The sequence below is a fragment of the Rhyacophila brunnea genome, unplaced genomic scaffold (genome assembly GCF_057557595.1).
Source record: "Rhyacophila brunnea isolate RB1 unplaced genomic scaffold, BYU_Rbru_1.0 scaffold_1, whole genome shotgun sequence".
Taxonomy (NCBI): Eukaryota; Metazoa; Arthropoda; class Insecta; order Trichoptera; family Rhyacophilidae; genus Rhyacophila; species Rhyacophila brunnea.
This window is the reverse complement of record NW_028232751.1, coordinates 41,275,818-41,291,948: the sequence shown is the minus strand read 5'-3', so window position 1 is coordinate 41,291,948 and position 16,131 is coordinate 41,275,818. Positions and strand designations below refer to the sequence as shown.

At 33.6% G+C, this 16,131-nt stretch overlaps 1 protein-coding gene across 1 annotated transcript in view; it reads right to left on the bottom strand.

Annotated features, from left to right (window-relative positions):
- Positions 1-16,131, bottom strand: part of Best2 (bestrophin 2) — a 184,108-nt gene that overhangs the window by 48,002 nt on the left and 119,975 nt on the right. The window contains exon 5 of the mRNA XM_085944313.1: positions 2,674-2,912. Within this exon, the coding sequence (XP_085800439.1) occupies positions 2,674-2,912 (239 nt within the window). The remainder of the gene's footprint in view (positions 1-2,673; positions 2,913-16,131) is intronic.

The following is a 16,131-nucleotide window of genomic DNA, read 5'->3' as shown; positions in this document are numbered from 1 at the left end:
ACTCAATAACACATCACGGTGATCTTAAAATTCTCTGTAGTCATTCTTGCACAATAATAAATATTTTTATTACAGTGATAAGAAAGTTTAACGCTCGACGTATTTAAAAAAAAATATACTTTTATTTATTCACCTACCAGGAGTGAATTGGTAGCTTGAGACCAAGCCGGGAGATTTCTAAAAAATTGTCCCAAAAAAAATTAATTGTGGAAACGGCTTATAGGGCGATTATCATACAATATACACAATATCAAGAATTATTACGTTTGATCTTACTGAAAAGTTACACATTCCTCCGAATGCAATAATTGATTTGTAATTAAAATGGCTGAGACATAAAAGTCCATAATAGAGTTAGAGACTCGGTATAAACATTTTTTTTTAAATAAATTTAAAATAAATCCATAAACTAGAAGTATCGCAAAGTGGTAAAGTGCATGTTGTGTATATCGTGGAAAGACCACAGAAGCAACAAGTGGATGTAACCTGCACACGAAAATGTATGTCGCGGAATCAACAGCCCACTTAGTAAGGCGTCGCATGACTGATTCATCTGAACGATTGGAAATAATCCCGACATGTGCAATAATTTATATTTTATATATCTAATTAAGTGATTAAAAAAACGAAATATACATATTATATATAAATAATAAATATTAATTGCGAACGTTCGAATCCCACTGCTGACAAATATATAAAAATATTCTTCTATCAATAAAATATTTAAAATTGTGTATGGTTTAATGGCATTATTTTAGATATTTAATAAATAGATGAATATTTTTTGACTATTATGACTATTATGACTAGGATTTAGGGCTTAATTTCAATTTAAAAAGTAACAAACATTATCTACATCATTGGTCGGTAGCCTTTTGAGAGACTGGGTAAAAAAATCAATTTTGAAAAAAGTAAGTAAATGGAAGTACATTGGAATGTAGATATGTGTCTTCAATCGCTCTCAGACATATACATGTTCCAATGTACTTCCGTGTATCGAAGGTACTCAGCATCAGGCTACTGATGCATTTATATAATTTTAATTCAATCATTTACCTCCCGTCTTTTTCATATAGGATTCTCTTGCAGAAATTATTTCAACTCATCGATTGCACTACCTATCGGTAGTAAAAATATTCGTTACCAAGTAATTAAACGGAAAATCGACTGCAGGCAATATATTATTTTTCCAATACTTCTACCCACTGCGAACTGTGAACAATTAGAAAATTGATACAATGGCCCTTATGTCAAATAGGTTGTGCACCACTGATTTAAGTAGGGCATTCAATTCGATTTTATAAAATATTATTATATTTTATATTTTTCAATAAAATTATAAAATAACATGCACTGTGTACATAATATATATATATGCTGTTTCTAGTATAACACTATCAACGTAATATTATTGACATTTGTCCGAAGGAAATTGTGATGAATCACATGTTTAATTAGGTATTCGGAAAATGTTTACAGATAAAACACGAGCGTTCTGTGCAGAAACGTGGTAAAGGTTTTCTACGTAGTACGAGTACGTAGGTTCTTTTAATCATCATCTCACTTCACTACCACGTCCCTTAGCACGATTCAACACTATTTCGTGAATCCAGCGCCCCTCTAGGCCTACCGATCAATTGTGATTCGGAAAAATCGCTAACTGAATCTGAAGAAGTTTCATATTATGAATCTATTGTCATTGTGTTGAATTTCATTTCATAATAAAGTTATAATGGTTTTTTTGATTACGTATGAAAATATTGCAATGCCTATCGGAAATGATATACCTAGAGCTACCAAAACTACATACATTTGTAATATTTGATGGCAATTCAAATATGTCAGTTTCTAACAGCAAGTTAAATTGAGTTAAGTTAATTAAATTGTAACAAAATGTACATACTAAAGTAGGTACCTAACTAATCAATTCACAAAATTTAACAATCATCAGAAGAAATTTATTTGAAATGCATAGATAGACCAACGAATTATTACCTCGATTAATATTTTAAAGAGATAACGCATATTTTAAAGACATTAAATGGTACCAACGAGTTATTCAAAAATATATATACTAATTTGTTTGAATTTTCTGTTTTTACAATACTTATACTTGATAATATGTAGGTACTAATTAAATTATTATCCTAATTTTAACCGTTATTGTACACACATTTTTATTTAGGATTATTTCTGTATGTGCAATAATTTAAAAAAGACACGAAAATACACAATGGAGAAAATACAATTTATATAGCTACATTATTAAGCGTGGAAATATTTAAAAAAATAACCATGCGTTTAAACTTGGTTTTCTCGAAACCATAGGTTGAAATTAAATCAAGGCCGACTATAGTCAGGCCGGGACATTGAATAGCGAGCTGCAATGCTGGTGCTAGTCATTTATTATCTTCGAATGCAATACGTTAACATGTTCACAGTAATTGAAGATTTTCGATTGAATATTTCGTTCAAATTAAATTATACCTAACCATTTTACAACAATTACCATTTCCTACAAACAGATTACCATATTGCATGAATTGCAAGAATATATAACAACTACCACTATGATCAAGATTTGCAGCTTCCTACCCCAGCCTGAATATAGTCGATCTTGGTTTATAGGTACACAAAGAATATCATGTTTATTTGGAGAAAGAAACTTACCTGAGTATAAACCAGTGGCACACAGACAGTATCGTAGCCAATAAGTGCTCCCAGCCTCCTTCTGATATCTGATAACTCGACCAGGAGTGTCTGGACGATGTGATCGCTCACGATGAGACCTTCCTTACGTGCCCGGTTGATGATATTCGTGGCCCAGACCAGTGGCATCCAGTACTTGGACATCGGACTTTTTCCATCCATCTTTTCAAACACCTTTCGTTCACTCTCCAGCATCAGACCTATGAAGAAAATAAAAGTTAATGTTTTCCATTTGAACTGAAACCAAGATTTTGGAAACGATATGGATTTTGCTTGTTTTTATCCAGTAGGTCGACGATATTCTTTCTTCTTGCTCGGGTCAATTCTGTATACAAAGTGGTTATTTAAATTGAAAGTGAACACGTAACAGCTGCTGCATTTTTTGATTTTTTATTGTTATATTATATATGGCGTTTAAAATATATATTAGGTATCTACGCCGTATATTCAACATTGTAAAAAGGTACACTGCCTTTTATAATATAAATTCCACAGCTAGCGGGCGTGTAATTCGTCAGCATTGGCTTGGCTCGTTGTACGGTGACGCTGGTGTCGCAATGTTCATGACTGTAATTATTGTTATCCTCTATCTTGCTTCAAGCAGGTAGCGCCATTCGGGACCGCGTTAAAAAAACGTCACGTCTAACAGTTAATATCCCGGGTTCCCAACTTAACCCACACCTGTCGTCGAAACGAATCAATGATAAATTAAAAAAAAATACAATTCATAATAAATCGAAGCGAAAAAATAGTACCAGCCAGATACGACAATTTTAAATTATTTACAATGTTAGGCCAGCATTCGTCCCTGCCAGGTCTACTAAATATATTTTTTCAGTGGTTTTCAAACTATTTGTTTAACGGCACCGTTGGTGTATGAACATTTTTTCACGGTGCCTTAAAATATCAATTAAGTAAAAGTATGGGTGACCCCCGTTGTTCGTCACCTCCTTGCGTAATGCTTGCGTTAAGGGATCACGGTAACTAGAACCAGTTATCCTTAAATCTCTTGAATCTTGAAGCTTCGTGAACTTCTTTATATTACTTCTAAAAAGTATTTTTGAATGCAGTTACTAGGCTGGGATATATGGTTTTCAAAAACCATGTTTATATCGTGAAAATAAACATCTTCATTATATTATACACCTGGTATATATACACCTGGTCAAAAGGTAGTCAAAAAGTATCAATACATAGAAATATCGATACCGTTTGACAAATTGATTGATATTAACTTGTATAATATGTTTTACCGCTTGAAGCGATATTAAAATTGTGTGCACAAATTCGAGTGTAACGCAAAAATGTAACCATTACTATTTTATTACAATTTCCATATCGTCGCGACGAGCACGTCCGCCGAGCGGTCGGCTGCAGTCATGCTGCAGTAATAATTGTATACAAATTGAATGTTCTGTTGGCGCGGGTTCGAATCTACTTCCTACAAATATTTTTATATTTTATTTTATTTTTTTTTTTTTTTTTTTTCGACCATGTCCGATCCTAATAGGATCATATGGGCCTCCACAGAGTAGAGGTTTTGTATTAACAGATTTTTTTTTACGAGAAATGGATGTCAGCCACTTGCTCAACCTATAAGGTCCATACCCTGACTCACACACATATTGAAAAACAATATGTGTACTTGCCAGACCCAGGATTCGAACCTGGGACCCACGGCATGATAGTCCAACGCTTATGCCGCGTAATATGTATTTCTTAAATTATAAATTTATATTTTTAACCTTAGTACGACAAATATTCGTTAATAAGTGAATACTAGACTAAACGAATTGACGATAAAAAATATTCTTCTATTTATAAAATATCTAAAATTGTGTATGGTTTAATGGCATAATTTTAGATATTTAATAAATAAATGAATATTTTTTGATTGACTATTATATAATATGACTTGGAACAATTAACCGCCTCAATACGTAAATATCCGTCGATGGCCTCCGATAGCCGCCTTGTGTATATAATAGACCCACATGTGTTGATACATTATCTTTCGATATGTCAATTCTAGCAATAATGTGATCTGTTATTATTGTGACCACAGAACAGAATTTCTGAGTTCCCTGATTGTGACCGTCCATGAGGGCCATTGAATTATAATTGCATATATTTTTTTAACAACTTTGAAATTCATTGAATTATTGTATGTTTGACATAAAAAAGACACAGGTAACATTAAAAAGATCTGAAAAATATTATTGTATGTTATATCAATATCTACATTGCTTGATGTTGATGGTTTCTTTCGGCTGTGTGACATCCAATTATGATTTTGTCACAAATGATAATTTTGGATAATATTGACAATTTGGCAGTGGCGACGACTCAATACTAGGCTATTATTTAAAGCCTTCCTTCTGAAAAAAATAATAATTGCCTTTTAACGTATTTAAATAATAACCTCGTTATTTTATATTCTTCAAAAATATTATAATTTTCCATCATCTGCCTGTAGGTATTTAAGTATTATAAATTGATTATCCATTTGCCTAACCAGGCGGATACGTGTTTATGACATTAATACGTAACCGGCTACAGCACAATAATTGACACTAATACAATTAAAAAGACTGTGAGTGTTTAGGTGGGATTACACGGATACGACACATACATACGATTATACATGCACTGTAAAAAGACAAACAATTTAAGAACCAGTGTCACCGCGTGCCCGAGGCTATAGGTATTTTAGCCTAACATACTTACAGTGATGTAATTTTTTTTAAATATATACATTAATTAACACGCACTGGATTCGATGCCAAATATTTTCTCTGTCAAGGGAATTTTCTATGTTCGAATCGTGGTTGGAATATCTATTTTAGTGCGCGTTGTCTTTTTTTCGTGGAATATCTATTATAAAAAGGTAATATCGAGGGGCTGCCAAAAGTTGGTATGTCGATAATTTAGGTGTTTAGAGTTAACAGATTATGTGCCTATATATACATACGTCTGCTAGAAAAATAAATGAAGGCCATCCGATATATATATTAACATGCAAATAAAGTACAAAGAAATTAGCATTATGTCTGAATTTAAAAGGCGTAAAACTCACTTAACGCAGCGAGTGGGGCGCTCGCGCAAAATTTCACAAAAGGCGCGTAAATCATCGAAAATACAACGTAATCAAATACGCCAGCGCACACTGGATTTGACGACGCATTGTGCCCGCCTGCCCCATGAGTCACCGTCGTTTGGCTTCTCAGTGGCACGAATTAACGAAAATACAACGTAGTCCATTCATTGAACACGGCAAGCAAAATCACGCTCCTGGAAGCGTCGTCGATAGACGGGCGAGAAGCCATTATTTAATAACAGTGAACCCATTGTTTAGTTTGCTGCGTGTCCAATATTTCGCTGGTAGAATGATGTCATCGTGAATATTAATTGCAAGCCTCGAGAAATAATATAATATTTGTATTGCTTTGTTATGAGAGACGCTGATAATAATAATTATTTTGTGCTTCTTGGGCCCCTTATTACATAGGTGAAGGGTAATGCGCGGGTGGGAGGGGGCATACTCAGTAGTGAGCGCACCGAGCGCTTTTTTGGTGGGCTTTATGCCTAAGGCATGTCAAACTTTCAAATTGCAATTACTCCATAAATGATTTCGATACTTACCAACTTTTGGCAGTAACCCCATTATATATATAACATTTTTTGTTCAATAAACTACTGAAGATGAACAAAATTAAAATTTAAAACCTGCAAATATGGTTATCATAGGACTTTTTTTCAGTTATCTACCACAGCGCATCTACCTTCAACTTGACACATTTCGCCACTTCAATATGAGTATTATTAGACTATTGATGACGCATAAATCAGTATGCAGATTCACTGCATTTACCACGTAATGACATTATCATGTGCAATAGACGATCAATAAAGAATTATTATTATGATGATCAGTCGAGTTGTGCATGTTTAATATAATTTAGAGTTATCTATTCAATTATTGAAATCACATTGACAGCAGGTGCGAATAAATAAACTAATGATAATATGATGTATGCATTTTGCATTTAGATTCAAATCCGTACCAAGGTAAGGTTTTATATAATAACCGCGTACCCTATGATCAATAACTATTTAAAAAAAAATCTTATTGGCTTGACACGTATCGGCCTTCAGGAATCATCCTCAGCTTAAATGCGATTGCTATGTACCAACAATGTTGTATGACTATCAAATAGTGGCCTTTAGAAGATGATTTATAGTTAGATATAAGTATAGTATAGTACATTTATAGTATAGATATAATAAATAAAACCCCAAGTATCTTACAAACGAAAAGGAAAAAAATCAAATAGATGTATTGTGATCATACATAATTTGAAAACACCTCAGATATAATATCTACATTATAAAGTAAATATATTATGATAATAATAAAAGTTTATAGTAAGTATATATCTAATATATTTTTAAATTATATAGGTATGTTTAATATAAATAATGTTACATTACAAAACCTTTTGAATTATTCGGTGAATAAAGAAAATAAATTCTTTATTAATCGAATTATTGGACGTCTTATACCAGGATAAATATTGGAAATAGCAGTCACCGAATCAATCAATCATCCAGAGACTCGAAATAAAGTAACTTGTATAGTTTTTCAGATAATTTTCTCGTCGTGAATCGGAGAATCTAGAAATTGATAGTTTAGGGTAGGCATCAGAAATAAAGGAAGGACGTTGGTATACTGAAGTGAACAAGTGGTACCAAATGTCCTCCGAAGCGAGGTAGCAAGGGTTTAGGTACCCCTATGCTCATCAGTACAGGCTGATATCGTCTGGCTGGGTATATTCGGGGACATAATACAACATCGAATATTGTTGTAGAGAGAAGCGGTGTAATTTATTTTCTTACTTAAACACACCGGCATACACCACCTTTACTGTGCCCTGAGAAAAGCAGGCGACAGTGACGGGTGGATAGTCGTGGTAGCTCAGAAGATGGATGTTTTGGAGTGGTCACGATCCTCAGTCGTAATACAACAACCGAAACTAGAGATACCATGATACTTTAGCAGAATATGTAAAAATCATGAACGCGAATTCGCAATGTGTGAGTGTTCTATTGCAATAAAGCTGTAGTTAATTTATTAGCTACGTTTAAATGAATTTTGTGCGTAGCTGACAACATTTAAACGGACATCTTTGACCGATGTGAAGACATGACTGCTGATTTGAAATAATGAGCCTTGTTGCAATATAGAATTACATTTAAATGTCTATGCACAGGCTCATTTTAACAAGTGTCCTTTTATTATTCACATGATGCGTTCATTAGTAAATCTCAGTAATTTAATTGCATATTGTAACCTCAATAGTCAATACCACCACTAGGTTTTCCGTGCTATATTTTTTAATATTAATGAATCTGGTAGGAAAATTATTTCTTTTTCTCTATAATGCAACCAGCATTTTGAAATAACTCACAATTCGATGGGAACCTATCGTAATAGCTAATAAGGCTTTGAAAAAAAATAATATCTTTGTATTGCTGATAATAACACTGGTAGTTTGAGATAGGTACCTAGTTCTTGCCAGGGCTCGAAATGGAACGGAACGCACCGGAGCGCCGTTCCAGCTCGTGAAATTTGTAAAATTATCGCTCCGTCTCGTGGAAAAAATATGTTGATCGTCTGAGCTAGATAGGCCATAGAATAGAAAATCTGACACACTTATTTTCATAAAATACACTTACGATTTGATGACTATGTAAATATCTTCAGAAAATTTGTCGAGCGCTCCGGTTCGTAAACATATCCATTTCGAGCGCTGGTTCTTGCTTACTTTTTGACATTTGTAAGATAAATGAATATCTATTACCACGATAAAGTGAAAGGGTCGCAACCCTTACACAGCAGAGCCAAATAGGAATAGAAAATAATTTAGATTTTTTCAATTCAATAGCCATACATTATATTTAAAATTTAAATGGTAAACAGTACACGAGGAAGAGGAAGACTACTCACACGTCAAAGTCATATGTCTATATTTTGTAGATATTTTATAACACGTTGTTGAAATCAGATTTCACATTTCTTTCTTATTCATTTAGACAATTCATATGGGTTTCCATATAAACGCACGTGTATAACAATTTAGTTGCTAGGACCCCAATACCCAGCCAATAAATTTGGTGTTTTTGTTATGGGTCGATGACGTTGAGCTACTTGTCGGCGAATTTACAATCTGCTTGTAAACAACTCGCCGAGTGTCATCGTCGAACAAGCTAACAAGCAGATTTTAAACAATCTACCGAGAAAAGTTGAAAGCCGGTCAACTTTACACGCTACACGCTGGCGTCCGGGCCGATGTGCAAGAGCAATAGTGGCGACCTCCCGGTAAAAAAACGAACTACGCCCTGTCAAAATAGTCGCTAGCTTGTGGCTTCTGAGCGAGTGGAAAATTTTGTGTGTCATCATCACAATCAGTGCGATTGACTGACTCTCTCGCTTTTAAATTTGCCAACAAGCAGGTTATAAAGTAGCTCAATGTCATCGAGGCTTTAGGCATAAAGTCCACTAAAAAAATGCCGCTCGGGCATTTTCTATGTGAATCATCGAAAATACAACGTAATCAAATACGCCAGCGCACAATGGATTTTACGACGTATTGTGCCCGCCTGCCCATGTGTCACCGTTTTTTGGCTTCTCAGCGATACGAATTAACGAAAATACAATGTAGTCCATTCATTGAACACGGCAAGCAAAATCACGCTCCTCGAAGCGTCGTCGATAGACGGGCGAGAAGCCATTATTTAAGAACAGTGAACTCTTTGTTCAGTTATTGCGTGTCCGATATTAATTACAAGCTCCGAGAAATTTAATAATATTTTTATTGCTTTGTTATGAGAGACGCTGATAATAATAATTATTTTGTGCTCCTTGAGCCCCTTATTACATAGGTGAAGGGTAATGCGCGGGTGGGAGGGGGCCTACTCAGTAGTGAGCGCACCGAAGGCTTTTTTGGTGGGCTTTATGCCTTAGATATAGAAAATAAGAAAAGCCCTATCCATATTTTATTCAATTATCTTTGATCTATGTATCATTGTTACAATATCTCCACCCGTCGTGTATATGTATGTGATCACTGATCACGATTTGTGCACGGCCGCCTTCTATAGTGCTATAAACGCGTAATATAAAATGATAGACATATTCAAAAAACTATTACATAAGATTCACTGTTAAATGAAAGAAAATAAATAATTACCATAACATAACATAACAATTATCTATAATAGTTTTGAATTCGTACTTCAAGGTTACAGCCAATTAAATTAGTTGTGGATTTTTATTGTTATGAATACCTACCTAAATAATGAATGCAACAACAATAAATCAAATAAAGAAATGGTTTAAAAAAATCTTAAAGTAATAAAAGAATGATTTATATTGCCTGCAGTCGATTTTCCGTTTAATTACTTGGCCGTAACGATTTTTTTTTTACTACCAATAGGTAGTGCGATCGATGAGTTGAAATGATATCTGCAAGAGAATCCTATATGAAAAAAATTCTACTCGAAAAACATTGAAACAGCTGTTTAAATAATTAATATGTCGCACATAAAAATAATCGCCAAATGCAAACAAATGACGTACAAGTAATGTACGCATGCAGTATTACCAACTGTTATTGACTTAAATAATATGTCAGACGGGGGAGAATACGTATAAGCTAGTTGGTAAAAAAAAGCTAGATTTTCTCATCATCATATTTATTTTATTACCACTATTTTCAAGATGAAAAATTTATTGTTTCGCAACTAATAAATAAGTCATAAAATGTCACATGTATTTATTTATTGTTAAGATATAAGATGGGTACTAACAGTTAGTATTACAATTTTTAATCAAACCTTTTATAATATTTAAGTTTTTTTCACACATTTAACATTATTTGTGGTGTCAAAAAATGTTAGGTGGCTTTCACATCTAAACTGCCTCGTCTGTAACGTATCGAATACGTCGATGTGACGTTATCGTCATTCATAGAAACAAACGTTGCCAGATGGAGCTCAGCAGATTGGTCGAATGCGATTTTTTAGTGTGGTAAGAACATCTAGTGCTGCTACCAACAAATCGCCTGCTTCTCATGCTGTGAATCGAAGACGTCAGAACTCATACGAACATCTACGAATTGGTCATTCCTATGCTCGCAAAATTGCCGCATCCAAATATCTATACGTTTCAAGAGATGACGTGCGACTGTCGCTAGGTAGATGTGCGCGGTTTTCATAAGCAACACCGGATCGACGATCCTAGAATGTTTGATTTATGGCTGTGCGGAAGACGAGGCGAGTTTAGATGTGAGAGCCGGCTTAGATTTATTGCAAGCCTTACAGCGCGATGCAGAACCATACTTAGGCGCGTAAGTCCCTTATATACGCGTCTAACTTTAAGGAGTAGATTTCGACGACATATTATTATGTTCAGTGAGAAAAACATATAATTCTAATGAGAACGCCTAAGTAGAAGAGAGAAAGAACATGTAACGTGTTTTTATTCTTAGAACGGCTGATTAACGTCAACGGTTCTGCAACGCGCTCTTAGCTATTTGAAAGAGCGACATGAACAGTAAAACGCTAGGTTGGCAATGTTGGCTGCATGTTCGGGTACATAAAATTCTACTGATGAATTATATATGACGCAGATAATTAAAAGTACCTATATAATTATTTTTAACGATAATCAGTGATGGATACTACAGATAGAATTAAATACAAATCGTGATGCAACGGCATACTCTAGAAACGGCGTAACAAGCCAAGAATAATCATTTTATTAAACAACTGAATAAAAGACAATAGGTAGTTATACTGCACGAGCATCACCATGTACAGCAACATACTAAAACGATGTTTTTATTAAAAACATTTGAAAAGATGTTTGTAAAACAGTCCGAAATTCAAATATAGAAGATTAATAAATAAAGAGATTGATTATAATAAGAAGTATAATAAGAAGACTTTCTCAGAAATGTTTTCTAAATTATGTATGTTCAATAATCAGAATGTTACATTCTTAAATCTTGTGAATTATTCGTTCAATAAAGTTACAACAGAAATCTTGGAGTGATCCGTGATGTCGATAGTCATTTTATAATACCTTCTTTGATTTAGAATACAAAAGCAGATCGCCAATAGTAACTCAATTTCGAAAGCGCTTCAGAGAGTATTAAGAGACATTAGTTAAAATTTGTCGCAATTTAGTATGGCGCCTATAGCGTAGTGGTCTATGTGCAGAGGCGCGAAACCCGAGAAATGCAGGTTTCGGTTCTTACTTTTTTCAAAAAGATTTTTTCTATTGGTTATAATAATGTTTTCTCAGGAGTGTTTTCATAATTATGCATGTGCAATAAAAGAAATATAAAAATCACCACACATTTACTTTAGAACTAAAGCAGAATATTATATTAAAAATAAAATATTGTGTAAGAATAGGTATACAATATATCAGAAAGATGTCGAAAAAAAAACATTGTTCTTTAACAGTGCCATATTAATGCGATATTATGATATGAAAAATGCTAGATTTACTTTAAATTTGGTCCTTTAAATTTAAATATTTTATATCTCTAATTAGAGATATTTTATTATACTTCCTTGTGCAGTAAAAAGTTGTCTGAGGCGCAATTTTATTTAAACAAGCTTTAAACCGGTAAAAAAGATATGTATTTACCCTTGGCTATTTTATAATTATACATTACATATGTAACAGGAAAAGTTTTGACGTATTCTGCTTTACAGAAGCAACATAATATGAAAGTGAAGTTTAAAAAAATCTCAGACAGCAATGAGATATAATATAGAGTAAAACATGTTTTTCATAAAATGAAGTAGGGTGCGGTGCATTCATTTGTGGTAATTTATAAATATGTAATTAACGTAAATTAATGTCAAAGGAATAAGACTACAATATCTAGATAGTGTTTCTTAGTTTTTAAAATACAATTCAACTCCGCCTAATCTAAGCCATAGTAGATAATATAGTTAAAAAATATTCGTTTATCTAAAATTATGCCATTAAACCATACCCACTTTTAGATATTTAATAGATAGAAGAATATTTTTTTATCGATTATGGTTTGGTTGGGCAGGGTTTAATTGAATTGCTTTTAACTAACCAGCGCCATCCGCAAATTGTATTCTTAATTCAATGAAAACAAATTAGTATTACTGAAAAAGTTTAGTGTGCACTATTTATGTCGAATCTTAAAAGCCTACTTCCACCCCTCGCTACTGGTTTGCCTAAATTTCTAAGAAATTATGATAATTATCGTTAAATTTAATGAGGTTACAATACCCTATCAATACTAATACAATACTAATACATTACAATACCCTATCACTTTTATAATTACCCTTAAATCTCTTGGGTAACCCACTAAATTCTTGATGCTGTATAAATTATATCTCGATATGTTATTACCGTACCGTGATTAGGTTCACTGTAAACTGTTATGAAAGTATAATTTGTTTTCTTTCATGACCCGATAAATAATAAACGATTCCTCCGATTTTTCAAATTTAGAATTTGCGTTTATACGTGTATGTTTAATACGTCTTCTCCCTGTCTCACTCTCACTCACATATTATTTTCATATGTTTTCTCACATGCGTTCAGCGACGGGTTTAGGGGCGTGGATGTCCGAGGCACTCTGACTAAATCAAATACTCCCACGTTTAAAAAAATTAGAAAAACATAAATTCCTACTCCCATCGTACTTACTAAATATATTGTCAATGTACAGTTGAACTTGGTTATTACGAGGAAGATGGGACCGACTGAATTTGCTCGTTATATCGTTAACATTTTTCGCGCCACGTTCTATTTAAGCATAGAACATAAAAAATCTGAAAACCATCATAAAAATCCCCGAAAAAAGCATGGCATTCATAAACTACAAAAGAAATTGTTTATTGTAATGAAGTGCTGAGCCGCCGGCGCTGGTAGGTACCTACTGACTTCACAAAGCTTGAATTTTTTACATGGAATTTCAACAATATGCGTGGATACTTTTTCAATGTTGTCGGCGAAAACACCAATTAGGTACTTAGACACTTAGCTACTCATAAACGTAATCCGATCTTGGCGGCATCGGTCCAGTGAACTGCCCGGTCGAATTCCATTGCTTAGGGTCGAAAATGTTGTTTTTAAACGATCGACACATAAACAGTTTTGCTCGGTATACCCGAGAAGTAGCTCGTTATAAATATGAATAAATGTATGGATAAAATAAACTAAAACGTCAACGAATGTTTCCTCATTACATGTGAGATCTCGCTATTTCCGCGATCGTAATAACCAAGTTCGACTGTATCTCTTTCCTATAATCAATCACACGAAGTAAACAAAACGATACGGTAAATATTATTGAAGATGACAGTGAATAGTGGTTTTTTTGTGTACAATTGCGTATTTGTTTGACACCCACGATGGCCGCGTGGATTAACCGCCGGTCTATAGTGTCGAGGGTCCCAGGTTCGAATCCTGGGTCTGGCAAGTTCACATATTGTTTTTCAAGTTGTGCATGAGTCAGAGCATGGTCCTAATAGGTTGAGCAAGTGATCCATTTCTCGTAAAAAATAAAAAAAATCTGTTAATACAAACCTCCACTCTGTGGAGGGCATATGATCCTATTAGGATCGGACATGGCCAAAAGAAGTATTTGTTTGAGTATTAATTATATTGGAGTTTTTTTGATGATGTTGGAGGGATTTTGTTATGACTACGCGTCTTTTTATGATATTGGTATATTTATATGACTGATTTGAATACCTAAAAATTTAAATCTTCCGACGTCGTAGAAAAATTTTCGTTGCATGAGTTACAGATAATACAAACCAAATATATGTAAGGTAATTTTATATATTAATATGAATTCGAGTTATCGACCGACGTGAAACAGCTGATGCATTATAATGTCCAAAAAATGGTTTAAATACCTCAATTCATAGTAAAAAGACGGAAGTAGGCAATTTCCCATTTATAAAATGTGTCATACATGGGCTTTGTATTTTTTAGGAAGTGCAGTGAAAGTATGAAATGTATGGAGTTGTGTGTGTTTTCATTTGAATGGCCAGTCTAATGGATGACATTTAAGTTTTGTATTTTATTCAACATTTTGTCTATTCACGTAGAATAATTAACCAACGTAATACAACATGGAAGTATTCAAATGGATATTGAAATCAATTATTAAATGATTTAGGCAATAATAATTACATATAACATATCCGCAGGCTTAACTTTTGATCAATTATGCAATGCTACATAATACAACAATTTTATGGTATTATTAATAAAAAACGTAAATCACCGTTTCCGCTCTGCGAGCATGATTAGGGATTGTAATACCGGTATCTCAGTATTTTTCGATACCGAAATACCGGTTTTAAAAATCAGACAATACCGATATATTCGGTATTGAAAGTGGATATAAAATGTATTAACTAATATAAAAGGTTTAGCAGGACCGTATTTTTTGTCGGTCTTTTATCCGTGGTTTATTTTCGTAAGAATACGTGCAGATTTGCAAAATACATTATTACATTAAAGGTAGGTATACCTAGTTCCCTGATTTTAATTTGATCAAAATATTTTCACCAGTTGCCGGCGGATCTTATAAGTTGTCAGGTCTATTTTTAGATGTATCTGAAATTGCGCTAATATACCTACCTACTGTTTGTATAATCATTAAAAACATCGGCCCTAGTGGCGAATATTTATATTATAATAAAATAATAAGTCTACTATAATGGACTTGCCTGTCAATAGTAGCTTATAGAATAATAGAGAAAAATATGAAAAAAAAATATTTGGTTTATATTGAAATTTATTTGGAATAAAATGAGAATTATTTTTAACCATCTTCGATCATAAGAAGATCATATGGGCCTCCACAGAGTGGATGTTGTAATATTAACAGAGATTTTGTTATTCTCACGAGAAATTGATGTTAGCCACCAAGTGTTCAACCTATTGGATCAATACAATAATATGTGAATTTGCCGGACCCGGGATTCGAACCGGGACGCGCGACATTATAAGTTTGACGTGTCTAAAAAATACGTTTATTTTAGAAACCAAAGAATTTAAATTTCTCAAAAAATATAGCAATTGATATCGATGACCTATTATTTATTGTAATCATGTGCGCAGGACTTTAAATATGTTTTCTGTGGTTGAATTTTAACCTTTTCCCATGCAGGGTGTTCTCGTTCCTTTGTCTCCTTACCAAAGACTAGATTTCTGTGCGGCTCCTGAGTAGTATGCACAGCTGTTTCGTTTAAAGACCGTCGTCTTGAAGATTGTCAGTGTGTACCTTCAGGGATGTGTTTAGACTAGATAACGAGAAAGGTGATCGAGAAACTAAAACG